General features: G+C 42.1%; 1 protein-coding gene across 3 annotated transcripts in view; it reads left to right on the top strand.

The window, feature by feature from the left end:
- The first annotated feature begins 4,561 nt into the window (after window positions 1-4,561).
- TRAFD1 (TRAF-type zinc finger domain containing 1) overlaps window positions 4,562-18,615 on the top strand; it is an 85,423-nt gene continuing 71,369 nt past the window's right edge. For 2 of the 3 annotated variants that reach the window (XM_033955598.1, XM_033955600.1), the window contains exons 1-4: window positions 4,742-4,896; window positions 5,653-5,739; window positions 9,001-9,136; window positions 9,235-9,288. In XM_033955598.1, the coding sequence (XP_033811489.1) occupies window positions 5,696-5,739; window positions 9,001-9,136; window positions 9,235-9,288 (234 nt within the window). In that variant the 5' untranslated portion in view covers window positions 4,742-4,896; window positions 5,653-5,695. Of the gene's footprint in view, window positions 4,897-5,652; window positions 5,740-9,000; window positions 9,137-9,234; window positions 9,289-18,615 lie in introns of all 3 variants that reach the window. The other variant, XM_033955599.1, reaches the window with a different exon arrangement.

Consider the following 18,615-nt stretch of genomic DNA (forward strand, 5'->3'; position numbering starts at 1 on the left):
AGCGAGCACTAAGTTCCGTACCTTACTCCTACACTGGATACAAACCATGCTCACAGATGGCATTTTCCCGAATGACCTCAGCGAAATCATCATCACCCCAATCTTAAAAGACCCAAAAGGACCAACAGACCTCTCATCCAACTACAGACCAACAGTCTCAATACCTCTATATATCAAACTAACAGAAGGATTAGTAGCCAAATTCCTCACCAACTATCTCGAGGACCATAACTTACTCCATCCCACGCAATCCAGCTTCCGAACTAACTTCAGCACAGAGACACTACTAGGCTCCCTTATCGACACAGCAAGACAACATCTCAGCATTGGAAAAAAAATGCTGCTCATACAGTTGGACCTGACGGCGGCATTTGACCTGGTAGACCATAACATCCTACTGCAAATCTTGGACTCAATAGGCATCTCAGATAAAGTATACTCATGGTTTGAAGGTTTCTTAAAATCCAGAACATACAAAGTAAAATCAGACAAAGAAAAATCCAAACCTTGGTCCAACCCCTGCGGCATTCCACAAGGGTCCCCACTGTCCCTTACTCTCTTCAACCTATATACGGCCTCTCTTGGCTTTTACCTGAACAAACAAGGCCTATCCTCTTACAGCTATGCTGATGACATCATCATCCTCATTCCTTTCGACCAACCAATGCTCTTAATGTCAGACACACTACACAGAACTCTAGCTACAGTTACGACTTGGATGGAAGACCACAAACTGAAACTCAACCCAGACAAAACTAAATTCATCCTCCTAGAAAATAACAAAATCCCAACCATAACCAACTTAGAAATCAACTCTATCAACTACCCTTTGCAAACCACCCTAAAACTTCTAGGTATGACTATTGACAGAGGTTGCACCATGTAACCACAAATTAACAAAACAATACAGAAATCTTTCGCAGTTATGAGAAACCTTAGACAAGTCCGAAAATTCTTCGAAAAAACACAATTTCAGCTCCTAGTACAATCTCTAATCCTAAGTATCCTAAACTATTGCAACATCCTCTACCTCCCCTGCTCTGCAATAATGATTAAACAACTACAGACAATTCAGAATATAGCTCTGAGACTCATCTAGTCATTGAAAAAACATGATCACATTACTGAGGCATTCATCAATTCTCATTGGCTTCCAATCCAGGAAAGAATACAATTTAAATTCTACTGTATACTATTTAAAACTATAAATGGAGACAGCCCAACCTACTTAAACGACCGCCTCATCCAAACCACCTCTACCAGGCATAGAAAAACACCCCCCCCCCCATTCACTTACCCCCCCAATCAAAGAAGTAAAACAGAAAAAACTAAACAACGGACTACTGGCCACTCAGGCAGCGAAGATAGACAACCAAGTCTCCAACCTATTGACAACAACCCCAGACTACAAGATGTTCAGAAAGGAAATAAAAACTATACTCTTCAAGAAATTCCTTAATAAAGCTTAATACCATGATAAAGCTTAACCCCTCTCTTACCATCCCCTCCCTAACCCCAGATCCTACTTTTCCCTCTCTTGGAAACCTTCTCTGATCTAACGTTGTAACCCTTCTTCCATAACTCTTTTTGTAATCCGCTTTGAACCGAAAGGTAATGGCGGAATAGAAATCTGTAATGTAATGTAATGTAAAGTGACTAGAATTTCCCCTTCACATACAGGGCTAAAATCCATATATGGTGCTCAAAAATTTGGCACTATTGTATAAGCCACACTTAAAGGCCCCCTTTTATCAAGCCACGTTAGGGTTTTTTTATTGCTAGCTGCTGCAGTAAAAGCTCTGACGCTCATAGAATTCTTATGAGCTTCGGAGCTTTTACTTCAGCGGCCGTTGAAATAAACCCTAATGCGGCTTGATAAAAGGGGGCCAAAGTTAGGAAAATGTGGTGCAGATGTCTTTATTCTATAATTACGTGTGTAATTAAAGTAATGCCCCTGATCCACCCATGACCTGCCCCCCTTTTTTTTACTCACATAAAATTTAGGCATGGGTTTATGCATAGAACTTGTAATTGATTTTAATTAGTAATAATAATTGTTTGTTAAAAGGCCAATTATTGGTGCTATTTGGCTTGTTCTTCAATTAAATTGTGTGCACAATTTCTAGTGTTTTTTAAGGTATAACAATTTTTATTGGTTTTCAGAACAAAGTACAAACAGGCAGACAAGCATGGCCCCAAAGAGAAACAAGTCCCAAACAAGACCAGGACAAAAAACTAAAATACAACAGCCTAAACCCCCCACCCTTCTCCCCCTCCTGGAGCAGGAATGAGCTCCAGTATACAGAACAAGGAAACAAAAGGGTACATCAGCAAAATAAGGGACCACATCCCTCCGGGTACAGATCATATCCAAAGCAAAAATTCACAAAGGCGCACTGTTACAGCAATGCTAATATGATAAGGGAAAAAAACACACCACAATGATCCTAACCATAATATTCCTCTCCAAGTTCAACCTAATTCGATACCTCAGAAAAATTATTGACTCTGAAAGCCTCTTGAGATACTGTTCCACACCCCAAGAAGCGGGAACCAAGTGATCCCCAACCCAAAAAAACAAACAACCCCTCACCCCCCATCTCGCGCCCCTGCCCACCCGCGCAACCCCAAAATTAGGAAAGGGAATTTAGGACCTCACTGCATGCCCTGGGTGCAAGGGACTAAATGTAGGGGTCCCATATCTGAAGGCTACTCTCCACTCCAAAGGCAAAAGTGTATGAAGTCTATTTCTCCAAGCCCCAACAGGATTATCTTTTTCCCCAAGACTACAACCCTCTGTATAAACAGCCGTTGCCCTCGTAAGGGAAGCCAAAAAGCTCCATATTTAAAAGCAGAAGGCCTATAGCCGATATGGGTAAGGTACAATCAAAAAGTTCTAGTGTTTTTTAAAAATAGAATTTGGAGGACAATGCTGTTGAGAGTATTGATAATATCTGCTGAGTCTGAAAAAAAGAAATAGATTTCTTAACTGTACCATATTCTATCACCTAAAATTCACAAAAACCTACAATTGCCACTGGGCAGACCCATAGGTCTGCTATACCTTCCTTGCTTGAACCTCTCTCCAGGGCAGGATTAACCAATAGGCCAAGTAGGCACGTGCCTAGGACCCGAAATGGTCAGGGAGGCCTGATGAAGGAAGGCATCATTGTTTTTTCCAAACGGCGATGGGCCCCTCCAACATCGATCAGCAACGTGGGCCCCACCCCGATCGGCAACCCCCCCATCGACGGAAAGTAAGACAAGAAAGCAACGTGGGTAAGAAAGGCAATGGGAACTGTAATTGTGCAAGCGGTGCTGCTTGCTCAAAGCTTCCCTCTGACAAGCTTCCTGTTTCCACCTGGACGCATGGTGTGGTGGGGCGGGGCAGGGGGCCCAGTATACTTGTGTGCCTAGGGGCCCTCGACGAATTAATTCTGCCCTGCCTCTCTCCATCTCCACCTTTTACAAAATTGTAGCATAGTTTTTAGCATTGGCTGCGGCGGTAACTGCTCTGATGCTCATAGAAATTCTATGAGTGTCGGAGCTGTTACCGTCGTGGCCAGTGCTATAAACCATGCTAGTTTTGTAAAAGGAGGGGGACATGTTATGTTTGCAGATACTTTTCTAAAACCATTCATTAGCAGAATGCCATCATATACTTGAGTATTTCTTCTATGTTGTTTTGTATTACTATCACTATATTCTTGGTATCGGTCTTAGGCTTTGGATTCAGATCACATCTTTTCAGTAGTAGCTCAAAGATATTTACATTCAGGTACAAGTAGTTTTGTGTTTATCTTTGAGGGTTTACAATCTCTTTGTACCTGAGGTAATGGAGGGTTAAGTGACTTAAGATCTAGAAGAGTAGAAGTGGGATTTGAACTATGGCTTTCCTGATTGTCAGCAGATAATAACTTTCCAAACATGTTTGGAATATGTAACAGTTAACTAAAGGCCAGACGTTTTGAAGTCTGGTGGCTATTTGGCTACCTAACCAAAAAAAAAAAAAAAAAGAAGATAGGCAAATTATTTGATGGTTGCCACTGCCAGTAGGGCTGTTGAATGTCACTGTTCATATGGCCAAGAGGAAGATGCTGGACTGGGGTCGTGGAGTTAGGGTAGATAGGGAGCCAAGTGTTAACGATTTTGATTTTTTTTTTTAACACAATAATTCCCTGGAGTTGATTCCGTGTGCATAGGAAAGCACCTAGTGGAGTTGCACCTGAGACAGTTAAAGGGTTGCTCCATCAAGCCCTATCTCTGTCCACCACAGCCTCTTCAAACTGCTGAGTCACAGGCAGCCCATGCCTCTAGTTTAGAGACAACTGTAAAGGCCCAGGGCAGGGCATGGAGGTGCTTTTTGTTGTTGTTGGTTTTCTCTTTTCAAAAAACGTTGGCAACGGTAACCAGAGTCTGACTCAGCATGACTTTTCTTAATGCATACAGCTCACAAGCAGTATTATCAGGGTGGTGTTTATCCTTCTACACACGGTATAAGCGCAGTAAAACCCGGGGTGTTCCTCCTAAAAGAAACGAAACCGTAACGAACACGGCCTTCGGAAAGGAAAAAGAAACTTCGCCGCCTCGGTTTACACAACTCAGCAGTAGCACGCTGCAACCGCAACCTGCACAGGCAAAAGAATTAGCAGAGCGCCGCCGGCGCAGACGTACGGGTTCACCAATCGGCACAGGTGGGGGGTTGGCCGGCCCACGACGCCGTGACTGACAGGCGACGCCACCAATGGCAGCGAAGGGACAGCTCGGCCGGCGGCAGTTGCCGGAAGGTGACGGTTTGTGTGATTTAGGTGTAGCCGCTGCCGCCGTCTCTCTAAGGGGGAGGTGTTCGGGACGGTTGGAGCTGTGCCGGCCGGAGTTGAGGAGACCGCTGCTACGGTGAGGAGGGGGACTGTTCTTCCGGGATGGGTTTCTTTTCCCGGGACTTCCGTTTCCTTCTGTGTTTTTTGCTGGCTGAGTCCGAGTCGAGCCGTAACATTAGTTTATGGCAGAAAGAAAAAGAATTCTGCCGCCGCCTTTTATTTGTGAGGGGATTCTGATGGGGGGGGGGGATTTTCTGGAATCCTCTTGCCCCCCTCTCCTGGGGGGCTAAAAGGCAGGGCAGCCGCTCTAAGAAGAACAAAACAGGCTTTTTGAGGGGGGGGGGGGCGGTTAAAACGTTGCAGTTACCCGCATCCTGGTTTCTTTTTATTGGGCTGTACTGATGGACCAGGGGCATTGATTGTTACTCTAAAGTTCACTGAGCTTTAAAGTAACCAATTATAATTTTATCTTGTAAAAAAAAAAATAAAAAATAAAATATATATATAATTTGGGCCTTTAAGCAAAGCACCGGCTAATATTTCTTTTTGTATCGTCTGTTCTGCTTAGCTGACTGACGAAGTTATTTATAGATAACTATTTTAAACTATTGTAAAGGTAATGGTAAATTTGTCAGGTTTTGCTTAATAGCGGTCATTTATAGTATTGTGTATATATATATTTTTATTTCGTTTGACCGAGCGTGAAGCATTGCAAATAGTTTCCTTTATGCACTGAAAGTGCTGAAGTACAGTACTATGGGGTTTTCTTATGTCTCGCCTCAATTAGTGCTGGGGCTTATTTTGTTGTGTGTGTGTTTTTTTTTTAATAAAGGAAAGTGAAATTGAAACTTTCCAGTTAACAGACGTGCCTAAAGATGGCTACAACTCCTGAGAAAGAGACAAAATTATGTGGAAATTGGTAAGTAATAAGAATGACTTGTATGTTTTCTGATACCTGTGCTTTCCTAAACATGAAAACACATTTTTTTTAGGAGATTGTTAAATAACAGAAGGTAAGTTGTTAGTAGTACTGTAGTATGATTTTCAAACCTTTAAAGACTGAAAAAGAAACTACCAAGTTTATAAATCTGGAGACAATTTAGAATGGAATACAACTTTAGGAAATTAAATTTGACTATCTATATAGTTTGCTGGAAGACTTGAAACATCTCTCTTCCCATTAAGAACTTATTAATGATAGTAAACAGTTTTGTGGCCATCTCTTCCTTTAAGATTCCTCTCCATTATTGGACTATTCAAGTCTTTCTGGTTGACTTTTCTCAAGTTGAAAGGACTGAGTCATAGCCCTTAAGGATTTTCTTATTTTTTTCTTATAATCTTTCATTCAGACAGGACTTTTAAAATGCTTTGCACTCATATTGCTAATATGTAAATTATATTGCATTACGTGTTCATACTGGGACCACATTTCAGGAAATGTAGCATTTATGATGTGCTAGTATAGGATGAACAAGCAGCCTTTTTTTCACTTTTTCGGTGCTCTTATTGAGTATGCCTATCAGAATTCATCTGCTGTATTGAAGAGGGAGCTTAGCATATGAGAACTGCAATAATGTAATGTTATGGTATTGAAGAGGGAGCTTAGCATATGAGAACTGCAATAATGTAATGTTATGATAAGTGGTGCTTATATTCTGTCATCTCCCTTTAAATAAGGCCCAAAGTGGATCACAATTGATTGATTATATTTAAAAAAAATCAAAGAAAAAAATTTAAATATTAGAGATCATGACAGTAAAGAAAAAAAAAGAAAAATCAGAAAAAACATATTTCTTAAATAAATATAGTTTAACCCAGGGAGGTATGGCGGTACCTTGTTTGAGGCGCTATTATGTGGCAGCTCAATTAAAGTCGTTTTTAGCTTGGTGTAAAGATAAATCGAAGAGTTGGGTTCGCTTGGAAAGAATTTTGGGTTCTGAGGAGCTATGTCGGGTGCTCCCTTGGTTACTGGTGGGGGAGACTTGACAGCTGTTTAAAGGGGCTAATCCGTTTCTGCATCATACATTTGTGGTGTGGGCCCGGACACGGACCCGTCTTTTTCACTCTAGACTTTATTTTCGTAGTACCCCGTTGTGGGTAGCGGCGGGTTTTGTACCTGGAAAAGTTGATCCTCGCTTTCGTGTTTGGGCCCAACAGGGTCTTATGGACTTGGGGGATTTTGTGGAAGACGGTAAATTAGTATCGTTTTCTGATTTGAGGGAGGCTTATGATTTGACGATGAACGATCACTTTCAATATCGTCAGGTGGCGGACTTTATTGGTCGCAGGGCTCTCAGTGATCTTCGCTTAGAGGAGACCCCCCCTGGAATGGGCGCTTATGGGAAGTAGTGGTCGGGGATGCATTTCTAGATTTTATAAAGCCCTTATTCAACAACAGGCTCCCCCAATTAAATATATCTCTATTTGGGAGGGACTCTTGCGACCAGTTCCACCAACTATTGACTGGGAGTGGGTGTTTCTCCGCTTGCTTCGTGTTTCTATAGCTAGCTCTTTGGTGGAAAATGGATACAAGATGCTCTACCTTATACCCCTGCGTGTTCATAAAATGTACCCCCAAGTGTCAAATTTATGCTGGAGAAATTGTGGTCAGCCGGGTACCTTTCTTCACATTTGGTGGGACTGCCCGCGGGTTGTCCCCTATTGGGATATGGTTTTTGAATTATTGTCTGATATCTTGTACATCACTCTTACTCGACATATGGGTAGTGCTCTCTTACATCTCCCCTTGGCTCCATTGACTGCTAAAGCCCATAAATTAGTTTGTTTTATCTTTACTGCTGCTAGACTTTTATTGGCAGCTCATTGGAAACAGTCTTTTCCCCCAGGTCGGACTCACCTATTGCGAAAAGTAGACTTTATTTTCCGTATGTCTAAATTGACTGCTTTGACTCAGACTCGTCTTACTCCCTTTTTTAAGGTGTGGGATCCCTATATTAGATGGTGTGAAAGTTCCTCAAGACCTATGATTAGCTGTATATTTGTTACTTGCAAACCTTTTGTACTGCTCTTAGGTATATGTTTGACCCTGGGGTGGGGGTAGGAAGGGGGCTTTGGTTTTAATGGCTGTGTTCTTGTGCATTGTACTGAAGAGTTACGGTACAACATTTTATTTTATGTTATTAGGAGTTTGGGGGGGTGGTTGAGAGGATATGTTTCATGTGGATTTTTGGTTCAGTATTTGTTGTACCTCTGAGGCTTTGTATTTTTTTCTGCAAAATTTCCAATAAACAAATTAAAAAATAAATAAATACAGTTCATTCTCATCTACACATTCACAGTGTGCAAATTTGCATAGCTACGGTTGCATCAGTTGCAACTGATATTCCCCCATTTGTGCTGCTGTGTTCATGTATTTGTGGACTGGTGCCCTTTGACTGGTTGAGCTGTTGCCTCTGCACTCAGAAGTTGTGAGATCAAATCCTGGTGCTGTTCCTTGTGACCCTAGGCAAGTCACTTTATCTTCCAGTGCCCACCGCTTTGAATGTAAGCTTTGAAATGTCAAAGCCACAAAAAGACAGTATACAAGTCGTCCCTCCCTGGCCCATTCCCTTTCTCTTGAACAGGGAGACTTTCCCTTGCTGTCAGCACACACACACCTAACAAGAATCGGCAGTGTTACCCCTCCCTTCCAAACAGACACCACCAACCGCCCTCCCAGGCCCAGAGGAAGGACCCTTAACCTCACCAACTGCCCTCCCAGGCCTAGAGGAAGGACCCTTAACTTATCTTGTAACCCTGGTGGTGTAATGCTGCGTTGCGGCAGAAGTGATTTCCATTCACTCTTGCCCATGTTCTTTCATTGATGAAAATGGCAGCCTGTGACTAGGAAGTGATATTAGAGGGACAGCTGAGGCCAGCACAAGCAGCAGGTTACAAATTGTTTGCTGCCGGCAAAGATTTAAAGAGGTATGGGGAGGAGGAGAGGTGCCAGAGTTAGAACATATCGCTTGCTGTTGGTTCGGCAAAAATATTCAGCAAAAGTTTGGAACTGGGGTTGCTGAAAAATCTATGGTTTTTCTGCACTGCATTTCTGTTTTGTGAGCCACTTTGGGGTACTGTAGTGTTAAATAGGTTATCTTTATTCTATTACTCAGATTTGTTTCTGATGCAGAACAATTATTTTTTCAGAGCTGCTGAGATTTTTATGTTTTTTTTCTAGTAAAAAGGATATTCCCATGGCAAATTTTACCATTCATGAGATTCATTGTAAACGAAACATCACTGTGTGTCGGATCTGCATGGAACCAGTCCCTAAATCAGAAATAGATGACCACATTGAATTTGAACATGCTCAAGTAAAGTATCAAACAGATAAGATCTCATATAACATATGCATACGCTTGTGCTTTCATGAGTATTTCTCTTTAATTTTTTGCATCTGTTTTACTTGCAGATAACTTGCAAATGCGGTATGAAATTGGAAAAAATTCACTTAGAAAAACATGAGGTTAGTATGTTTAGTGTTTTTCCATTCTCTTAAATATTACATACTTTGTACACCTAACATTAGGACATTAGAGTGTATTATCTTTCTTTCCTGTCTGCTGGTATCCAAGATTTGATACTCCTTAAGCGTGACTAGTGTTTCTATGGAAGAGAGGATCTTGACTTTTAATCATATCCCTGACATATTCATTTTATATTGGCTGAAATACTGCAATTGTACCATATGTCTCTTTCCTACAAGCTCCTCCCCTGAGAATGAATCTGTTTATCTTTAGTCCTTGGTCCCAACTGGCATTGCACTATGCAACTACATAAGCAGAGAGGTTGGTTGTATTTTTAATCTGATTATTATTTTTTTTTAAATAACTGGTAATCATTGGGACTTTGCAGCCACCTGTTGTTGGGTATTACTCTGTTTCTTCATGTTAAGTGAGTTTCAGACTCATAGAATATCGGACAACTTTATTAAAATTCACAAAGAAAACAATGGCATTGTCAAAACATTTCATCCTGTAGCTGCTGTTAGACAAACTGATAGTCCTTTGCATTTTGAGAACAGTTAATTGATATTAGCAGCTACCAAGCATACATATTCCCAGCTTAGTGTTCTACTACTACTGCTATTATTTATATTTCTATAACGCTACCAGACACAAAGAAGACAGTCCCTGTTCGATAGGGCTTACAATATAAACAGGCAAGACATACAGACAAATAGGATGTCTTGGATACAATTAAGGGGAACTGCTAATTGGCTGGGTTGGTGGGCAAAGGAGTAGGGTTATGGATTGAATGCTATATCAAAAAGGTGGGGTTTCAGTCTGCTTTTAAACAAAGAAAGAGAAGGGGCTTGGTGGACAAACTCAGGTAATTTATTCCAGGTATAGGGGGCAGCTAGATGGAAGGAACGAAGTCTGGAATTGGCAGTAGAGGAGAAGGGTACAGTTAAGAGCAGCTTATCTATGGAACAGAGTTCTCTGGGAGGTGTATAAGGAGAGAGAAGAGACGAGAGATATTGAGGGGCAGCAGACTGAACAAACTTGTAGGTCAACAATAGGTGTTTGAACTGTATGCAAAGGCGGATAGTGTTCTGCAGTATTTGAGACATTTAAAATTGTAAACCACTCAGATATGTGATTAAATTGTTAGGAATCTGGTGAGGGAGATATTCATTAGGAGAAAATGAAGCACAAGAGTTTTTAGAGTTGAATTTAATCTGGGGATTATTATGAAGACTTGTAGGAAACATTAATTTTTAAATGCAAGGAATAATAGGAAATTTTGTTATTGCCTCTAGATCAGAAAAGTCTTTGTTTCATATTTTCTTAAATCTATTGAAAATATGACCAGTTTATAATCACCATTGTAAAATTTAGACTTATGGTTAAGCATGTTCAGATTTATTTTATTGGACTGATCACCTACAAAAAATGTTGAAACCAAATTACATAAGAATTGCCGCTGCTGGGTCAGACCAGTGGTCTATCTTGCCCAGCAGTCTACTCATGCGGCGGCCCTTAGGTCAAAGACCAGTGCTCTAAATGAGTTCAGCCTCACCTGAGTAAGTTCCAGTTTATCAGGAACTTGTTCAACTTTGTCTTGAATCCCTGGAGGGTGTTTTTCCCTATAACAGACTCCGGAAGAGCATTCAAGTTGTCTACCACTCTCTGGGTGAAGGACAACTTCCTTAAGTTTGTACGGAATCTATCTCCTTTCAGCTTTAGGGAGTGCCCTCTCATTCTTCCTACCTTGGAGAGGGTGAACTATCTACTAAGTCTATTCCCTTCAGTTTCTTGAATGTTTTGATCATGTCCCCTCTCAGTCTCCTCTTTTCAAGGGAGAAGAGGCCCAGTTTTTCCAATCTCTCACTGTACGGCAACTCCTCCAGCCCTTTAACCATCTTAGTTGCTCTTCTCTGGACCCTTTCGAGTAGTACCATGTCCTTCATGTACGGTGACCAGTGCTGGAAGCAGTACTCCAGGTGAGGGTGCACCATGGCCCGATACAGCGGCATGATAACCTCCAATCTGTTCGTGATAAGTTAAGTTTAAGTTTATTAGGATTTTAAACGGAACACCCTCACACATAGAGACATCATTTCCACCAACAGAAAAAGACTCAATCGCAGCAGATAGAACCTGGTCCCATTTCTCACCTATAGAATGGACAGAGTTCAACAATATTTATAATAAATACAGCCATGGAGCCTGTGACCTCAACCATTGCCCCCCATATCTACTGAAAAACTCAAGCATATTATTCCGCTCCCTACTTCTACAATGGATATACTCATCACTACTAGAGGGTTATTTCCCACAAGAACTCAGTGAAATCATAATAACTCCAATATTAAAGGACCCTAAAAGAGCAAAAGACCAACCATCCAATTACAGACACATTGCCTCAATCCCATTGTACATCAAACCGATGGAAGGTCTCATAGCAAAAAATTTAGCCTCTTACCTAGAGAATCACAACATACTCCACCCCACACAATCGGGATTCAGAGCCAAATACAGCACGGAGACACTACTAGGAACACTAATGGACACTGCAAGACAACACCTCTGTACAGGCAAGAAAATATTGCTGATACAACTAGACCTTTCTGCAGCCTTCGACTTGGTAGACCACGACATGCTTCTACAAACTCTCGATTCAATAGGAATCTTAGGCAAAGTACTTGCATGGTTCAAAGGATTCCTACAATCAAGAACTTACAGAGTTAAAAAATTGCAAGAAAAATCAGAACCATGGTCCAACCCCTGCGGAGTTCCCCAAGGATCACACCTATCACCTACATTATTCAATATATACATAGCCTCCCTCAGCTACTACCTAGATAATCATGGCATAATTTCAAACAGCTACGCAGATGACATCACTATTCTACCCTTTGACCAACCAGAACCCGTCATGACAAGCACAATACACAAAACTCTCGATTCAGTTGCAATTTGGATGACAGAGCACAAATTAAAACTTAACCCTGACAAAACAAATTTCATCCTACTAGAAAACAACAAAACTCCAACATTAACTAATCTTGTAATAAACTCGATCTCATACACAATACAACCTACACTAAAATTGCTAGGAGTCGCAATTGACAGAGGCTGCACCATGCAACCCCAAAATAACAAAGGCATCGTTCATGACCATGAGAAATCTAAGAGAAATCCGAACATTCTTCGAAAAGAAGCAGTTTCTACTATTGGTACAATCTCTTATCCTTGGGATGATAGACTACTGCAACATACTATACCTACCTTGTCCTGCGACCATGATGAAGCAATTGCAGACAATACAGAATACAGCCCTGAGACTTGTCTATTTCCTAAAAAAATATGACCATATCACAGAGGCATACAATGACTCGTACTGGCTTCCAATAGAAGTGAGAGTGCACTTCAAATTCTACTGCTTACTTTACAAGGCTCTCAACGGAGAAAGCCCAACCTACTGGAATAACCAACTAAATCAATCCTCCTCAACCAGACACAGAAAATCCCACTCACTATTCACTCACCAAAGATGTCAAACGAAAAAAAAACTTTATGATAACCTAAAAGCCTCCAAAGCAGCTAAACTGGACAGACAAATCACCACTCTGTTATCTTCGACTACAGACTACAAAGCCTTCAGGAGAGATATTAAAACCATACTCTTCAAAAAACGCATAAAACCTATCCAGCACAACCAATCCCAACCCAATATCCAACACTCTATTTACCCTTAGATCTCTCTAATACTCTTCTATCTACCAAACGTTATCTAAAACCCATAATTTCACCCTATTCTTATCTCCTAAAGACCTCCACTTCCCTTTGGTAACTCTTTACCCAACATATATTACCTTAAAAATTCTATGTCATCGCTTATTCTAATCCTTCAAATTTTGAATGTAATTTTTGTTTTAGTTTGGATGTAATCCGCCTTGAACTGCAAGGTAATGGCGGAATATAAATCACTAATGTAATGTAATGTTTATATACCGCCTATCAAGGTTTTCTAAGCGGTTTAACAATCAGGTACTCAAGCATTTTCCCTGTCTGTCCCGGTGGGCTCATAATCTATCTAATGTACCTGGGGCTATGGAGGATTAAGTGACTTGCCCAGGGTCACAAGGAGCAGTGCAGGGTTTGAACCCACAACCCCAGGGTGCTGAGGCTGTAGCTTCAACCACCGCGCCACACACTCCTCTTCTTTATCATTCCTAGCATTCTGTTCGCTCTGTTCGCCCATTTTGCCGCCACCGCATTGCATGGACGGCTTCATCGACTTGTCGATAAGAACTCCTGATCCATTTCCTTGGAGGTCTCTCCAAGTACCGCTGTGGACATCCTGTATTCGTGCATGAGATTTTTGTTACCAGCATGCATCACTTTACACTTATCCACGTTGAACCTCATTTGCCATGTCGATGCCCATTTCTTGAGCTTGATTATGTCACGTTGCAGATTTTCGCAATCCCCATGTGTCTTCACTACTTTGAATAACTTTGTCGTATCGTCCACAAATTTAATCACCTCACTCATCATACCAATGTTCAGATTGTTTATAATTGTTCATGTGAAACCTTGTCAAACACTTTCTGAAAATCCAGATATACAATGTCGACAACATTTTTTTCTGTTACATCCCTTCTGGATTCCATAAATAGGTGTTCAGTCCCAACCTGCAATCCAGATGTTGCAGAAATCCAACACTTTTCTAAGCACATACTCCTCCCCCTTAGCCTGAGAGCTAGCAAACATATCCAGTTACAATTTCTTCAAGCAATATGTGCAGAAGTCTTTTGCAATTGTTCTTTTCCTTTTTCTTGTTTTTTGTTGGTTTTTTTTTTGCTTAAAGTTCATTTTCTTTGTGGCTTCAGTGCCTTGAGACCTCTTTCCAGTGGTGCCAGACTACTGCTGCATAGAGAGACTGCGTGGTGAGGATCAGTGGGGGCGGAGGTCATAGTCCGTGTCCGGCCAACTGGCAGTCTGAAGATCTTCATCTCTGGTCATTTGGAGAAGTTTCTGAGGCAGAAAATCCTTTCTCTCCATCTGCTGTTAAAAATGGGGTCAAATAAATTGTTTGTTTTAAAATCCGTTGGCATTATCATATGATACTGTACTGTTTGGAATGTCAATGAGGGCTAAGAGCCAAATATCATCTAATAATAACAGGCTTCTGCTTATTATGACAGGGGTTGCCATACAACAGATTACGAATAATTGGAAAAACTGGGAGAGGCTGAATTAGAGTTTCTGGTGGAACTCTTTATGTCACATTTATAAAATGGAAAGGATAATAGCCACACAGCAGGGGAATTTTAGAAAATTTCAGGATATTTGGGAGCCATTAACAAAATATTGTAATGATTGAATATTATTTTTCCCCTTAAATAAGCATGTCCAAGGTGGGGTGAGGGGGGAAGGGTATTTTGGTCTGATTATTAAAGTAAGGCAGGGCTGCCCAAGTCCGGTCCTCGAGATCTACTGGCAGGCCAGGTTTTCAGGATATTCACAGTGAATATGCATGAGAGAGATTTACATACCAGGAAGGCAGTGCAGGCAAATCTTTCTCATGCATATTCATTATGGATATCCTGAAAACCTGGCCTGCCAGTAGATCTCGAGGACCGGACTTGGGCAGCCCTGAAGTAAGGTATATGGGAATGGGGATTATTATAGGTTTTCTTGAATTTAAAGGCTGTTATTGAATTAGGGGGAAGGGGGGATAAATTCTGATATGGATTTTAACAGAATATTAAGTGTTGTATCTGAGTTTAAAATGTTATATATGCTGTTACACTTATTGTAAGTTTTTAAAAATGAATAAAGAATTAAAAAAAAAAATGCTGACAGGCAAGGCATTGCAGTACTGTGAGTACACTTCCATTATTTTCTATGGGAACTTCAGGGGTGGCTGGTTGAACGATTTAAAATTCTTTTTTCATAGTTTCTGTGGGTAGAGTTCAGGTCCCCTACCTCTGCAGTCTCAAATTGCTATTTTTTATTTTCGGGTTTTGTTTATTTTTGCTGTTGGTGCAAATTTGCTGGCAGCGGCCATTTTTAATTTTTAATGATCTTTGTTTCAAAGTTTTATATCTGCCTCAATACCCCTTAAAATCATTTAGGATGGACTCCCCAGCCCCTAATCTGTTGGATGTGTGCATTGATTGTGCTGGATTGGAGCTGGATCAGTGACCGTGTACCGCATGCCATAGCCCATTGGGGGCGGGAGCTTCGAACTTTGTCTTCTCTAGGTACTCTAGGGTTGGGGAGCTGGCCTGGGTCTGTGACTCTGGAAAAAATTCTCACCCAGAGTCTGGTGCAAAATGCCTGTGTTTCGAGTCTGTGGACTTTTTTGGCGTGTCCCTGCCATGGTTGCAGGTTATGATTTTTCACCGGACTTTATTTGGCTTCTCTGGAAAGCGTATTCTTCAGTCCCCGCTCATTTGACACAGCTGGTGGGTGTGTTGGGTCTTTTTCAGCCTGTTGTGCTGGTAGCAGAGCTTCCTGTTCGGGAACCCTCTCATCCGACTGTGGCAGACCTTGACTGCTGTGGTTGCCATTCAGATATTATGCCTCTTCTGTCTCCTGACACTGCTTCTATATTGGATAGGGCTGCTACCTTTGTCGGGTCTAGTCACCTCAGCCGCTGTGGGAGTCCGGATTTGGATACTGATCCTTCTATCTGCAAACCTTTTAAGCGAGGTTCTGTGTACCTTTTTTATTGCTGCTGTTCTGAAAGAGCTAAATTTGAATTCTTCACCTTCCACTCTTAGGCTTTGTCAGGGACCATTCTCATGTGCCTTTTTCTATCCCATCTCCCTCTCCTTGGTCTGGTTACAGAACAATGTGATACCCCAGACAGCTGTTTACGACCTTCTAATGCTATGTCTAAGCTTTAACTCCTGGCTTCTGATTTTCAGCAGGTTTTTGAACAACCTAAGGTAGATTCTGCCGTAGTGCAGGTTATCAGGCACACAGCCCTCCCTAATGATGGGGGAGTGATGCTTAAGGTCTCTAAGGATTGCAGGGTGGATATTGTGTTTAAAAAAAAAAAAAAAGCTTTTTGTAGTGGCATCTTTAGGTATCAAAGCGGTGGTGACCGTTTCCTTTATAGCATGAGCCTATCATGACTGACTGTGCAGAGCATCCTCTGTGAAGGTGCATGCCTGTCCTCTGCTTGTGATGGATGGTGTGGATTATGTGGTGGATGCTCTTTATGATCTCATTATGGTCTCTGTTTATGCAGTGTCTGCGTTCCGGTCTCTTTGGATTCATCTTTGGGCTGGGAACACTGCCTCTATAAGCAGTCTTCTTTCAAGGGCCAGCTTCTTTTTGGTAAAGATCTAGATGACCTCATCACCAGTGTTGCCAAGTGCTGCCCTAAGTCTCTCCCTGGACAAGTTTCACTGGACGTTGGGAGGGGATCATATTGCTTTTGTTCCTCCTATAGGTGTCATCAGGAATCCGCAGGTTCTTTTTCCCTGAGATATTCCCAGGGCTATGCCCCCATTACAACAGTTCCAATTCCAGGCATCCTCAGGCCTCAGGTTCCCGTGCAGTGGCTTCTGATATGAGGATGCCCCACATATTCTGCAATGTCTCTTAGACATCAGAGCGATGGAACCTGTTCCAGAACACGAATTGCAATCTTGCCACAGAAAGGCTTGGAGGATTGGAGACCCATTCTGGATCTGGTTTGTCAGTTGCTTGTGGATTCCTCATTTCTGCATGGAAACAGAGTGCACAGTGATAGATGCGGTCTCTCCAGGAGAGTTTCTGACGTCCTTGGATCTCACAGAGGCTAGTCTCCATATTCTGATCTATCCAGAGTATAGCAGGTTTTTGTGTTTTCCCTGTTCTGCAACAGCATTTCCTATTTGCAGCTCTGCCCTTTGGCCTTGCGATGGCGCCCTGCATTTGCACCAATGTGATGGTTGTTGTGGCGGTTTTTCTCTGCTGGCAGAGAGGGTCCATGTCCATCCTTTCTTGGACAACTAGTTGCTCCGGGATCTGTCTTGCCAGGAGTGTGAAAATACGGTGGAGATGGTGGTGTCTCTGCTGTAGGCTTTGGCAACTACAGGAAGAGCCACTTGATGCCCTCCCAGTCCCTGAAGTATCTGGGCCTTCTCTTCAACACCAGACTAGGTCGTATGCTTCTTCCCGAGGTGCTTGGACAGAAACTTCAACAATAGATTAGAGATCTCCTGGATTGTCCGGCTCTCATGGCCTTGCATTATCTGCAGGTTCTGGGGTAAATGGCAGCCTTGGAAGCGGTCCCCTGAACCAAAGCACACCTGCGCCCTTTACAGGAGTCCCTCTTCTCTTGGGGGGGGGACCCTCCGCAGCGTCATCCCCTTCAGATGCCGCTCCCATGGAAGGTGCCAGCCCCCAGCAGCTTGAGCTGGTGGCTTCAGGGGATGGATCGCTGCCAAGGCTGGCTTCTTTGGATTTCTGAGTGGTAGACTCCCTTGTTAGGTTGGGGTGCTCACTGCGGGGACTGCTCCATTTGGGGGCAATGGACTCGGTGTCTGAAACATTGGATGATCTATCATCTAATAATAATAATAATAATAATAACTTTATTTTTCTATACCGCCATAGTCAGGTGACTTCTAGGCGGTTCACACTGTAAGAAGGCTGGACATTCAGCGAATAACAAGGTCACAATACAATACAATAAGTCAACATACAATACAAGACAAAACAATACAATACAATACAATACAATGAGTGTATACAACACAGTACAATATAATACGAGTCTAAATATAATACAATACAATAAGTCTAAAGACAACACCATACATAAGTCTAATACAGTATCGTACAATGAGTCTAAATATAATACAATAGTGAAGAGGGGAAAGTTACAGATTGGGGTTCAATGGGTAATGAGTAACTGAGTATTTCTTTAGAACTTCCATTTGAATTGGAGTACTATGGATAGCTTCGGGAGCTTCGGGCAATTTGGCTGGTGCTACTCGCTCTCCAGACTCGTCTGGAAGGAATAGTGGTGCGAGTATTGTCTGACACCGCCACAGTGGTGGCCTATATAAATCAAGGGGGCACAAGAGGCGCTCCCTTGGGCTAGGAGGTTTGCATGCTGTTCTGCTAGGTGGAAATACATCTTCTGTCTTTCTCAGCAGCCCATGTTCAGGCAGACTTCCTCAGCTGACAGGTCCTGGACCCGGGAGAATGATCCCTCTCGCGAAAGGTTTTCTGTCTGATTATACAGAGCTGGGGTCAACCCCAGATGGACTTGGTGGATTCAGCAGAGAACTCAAAAGCCAGGTGCTTTTTCAGTCGATGAACGCAGCATGGAAGCC

The sequence above is a fragment of the Geotrypetes seraphini genome, chromosome 8 (genome assembly GCF_902459505.1).
Source record: "Geotrypetes seraphini chromosome 8, aGeoSer1.1, whole genome shotgun sequence".
Classification (NCBI taxonomy): domain Eukaryota; kingdom Metazoa; phylum Chordata; class Amphibia; order Gymnophiona; family Dermophiidae; genus Geotrypetes; species Geotrypetes seraphini.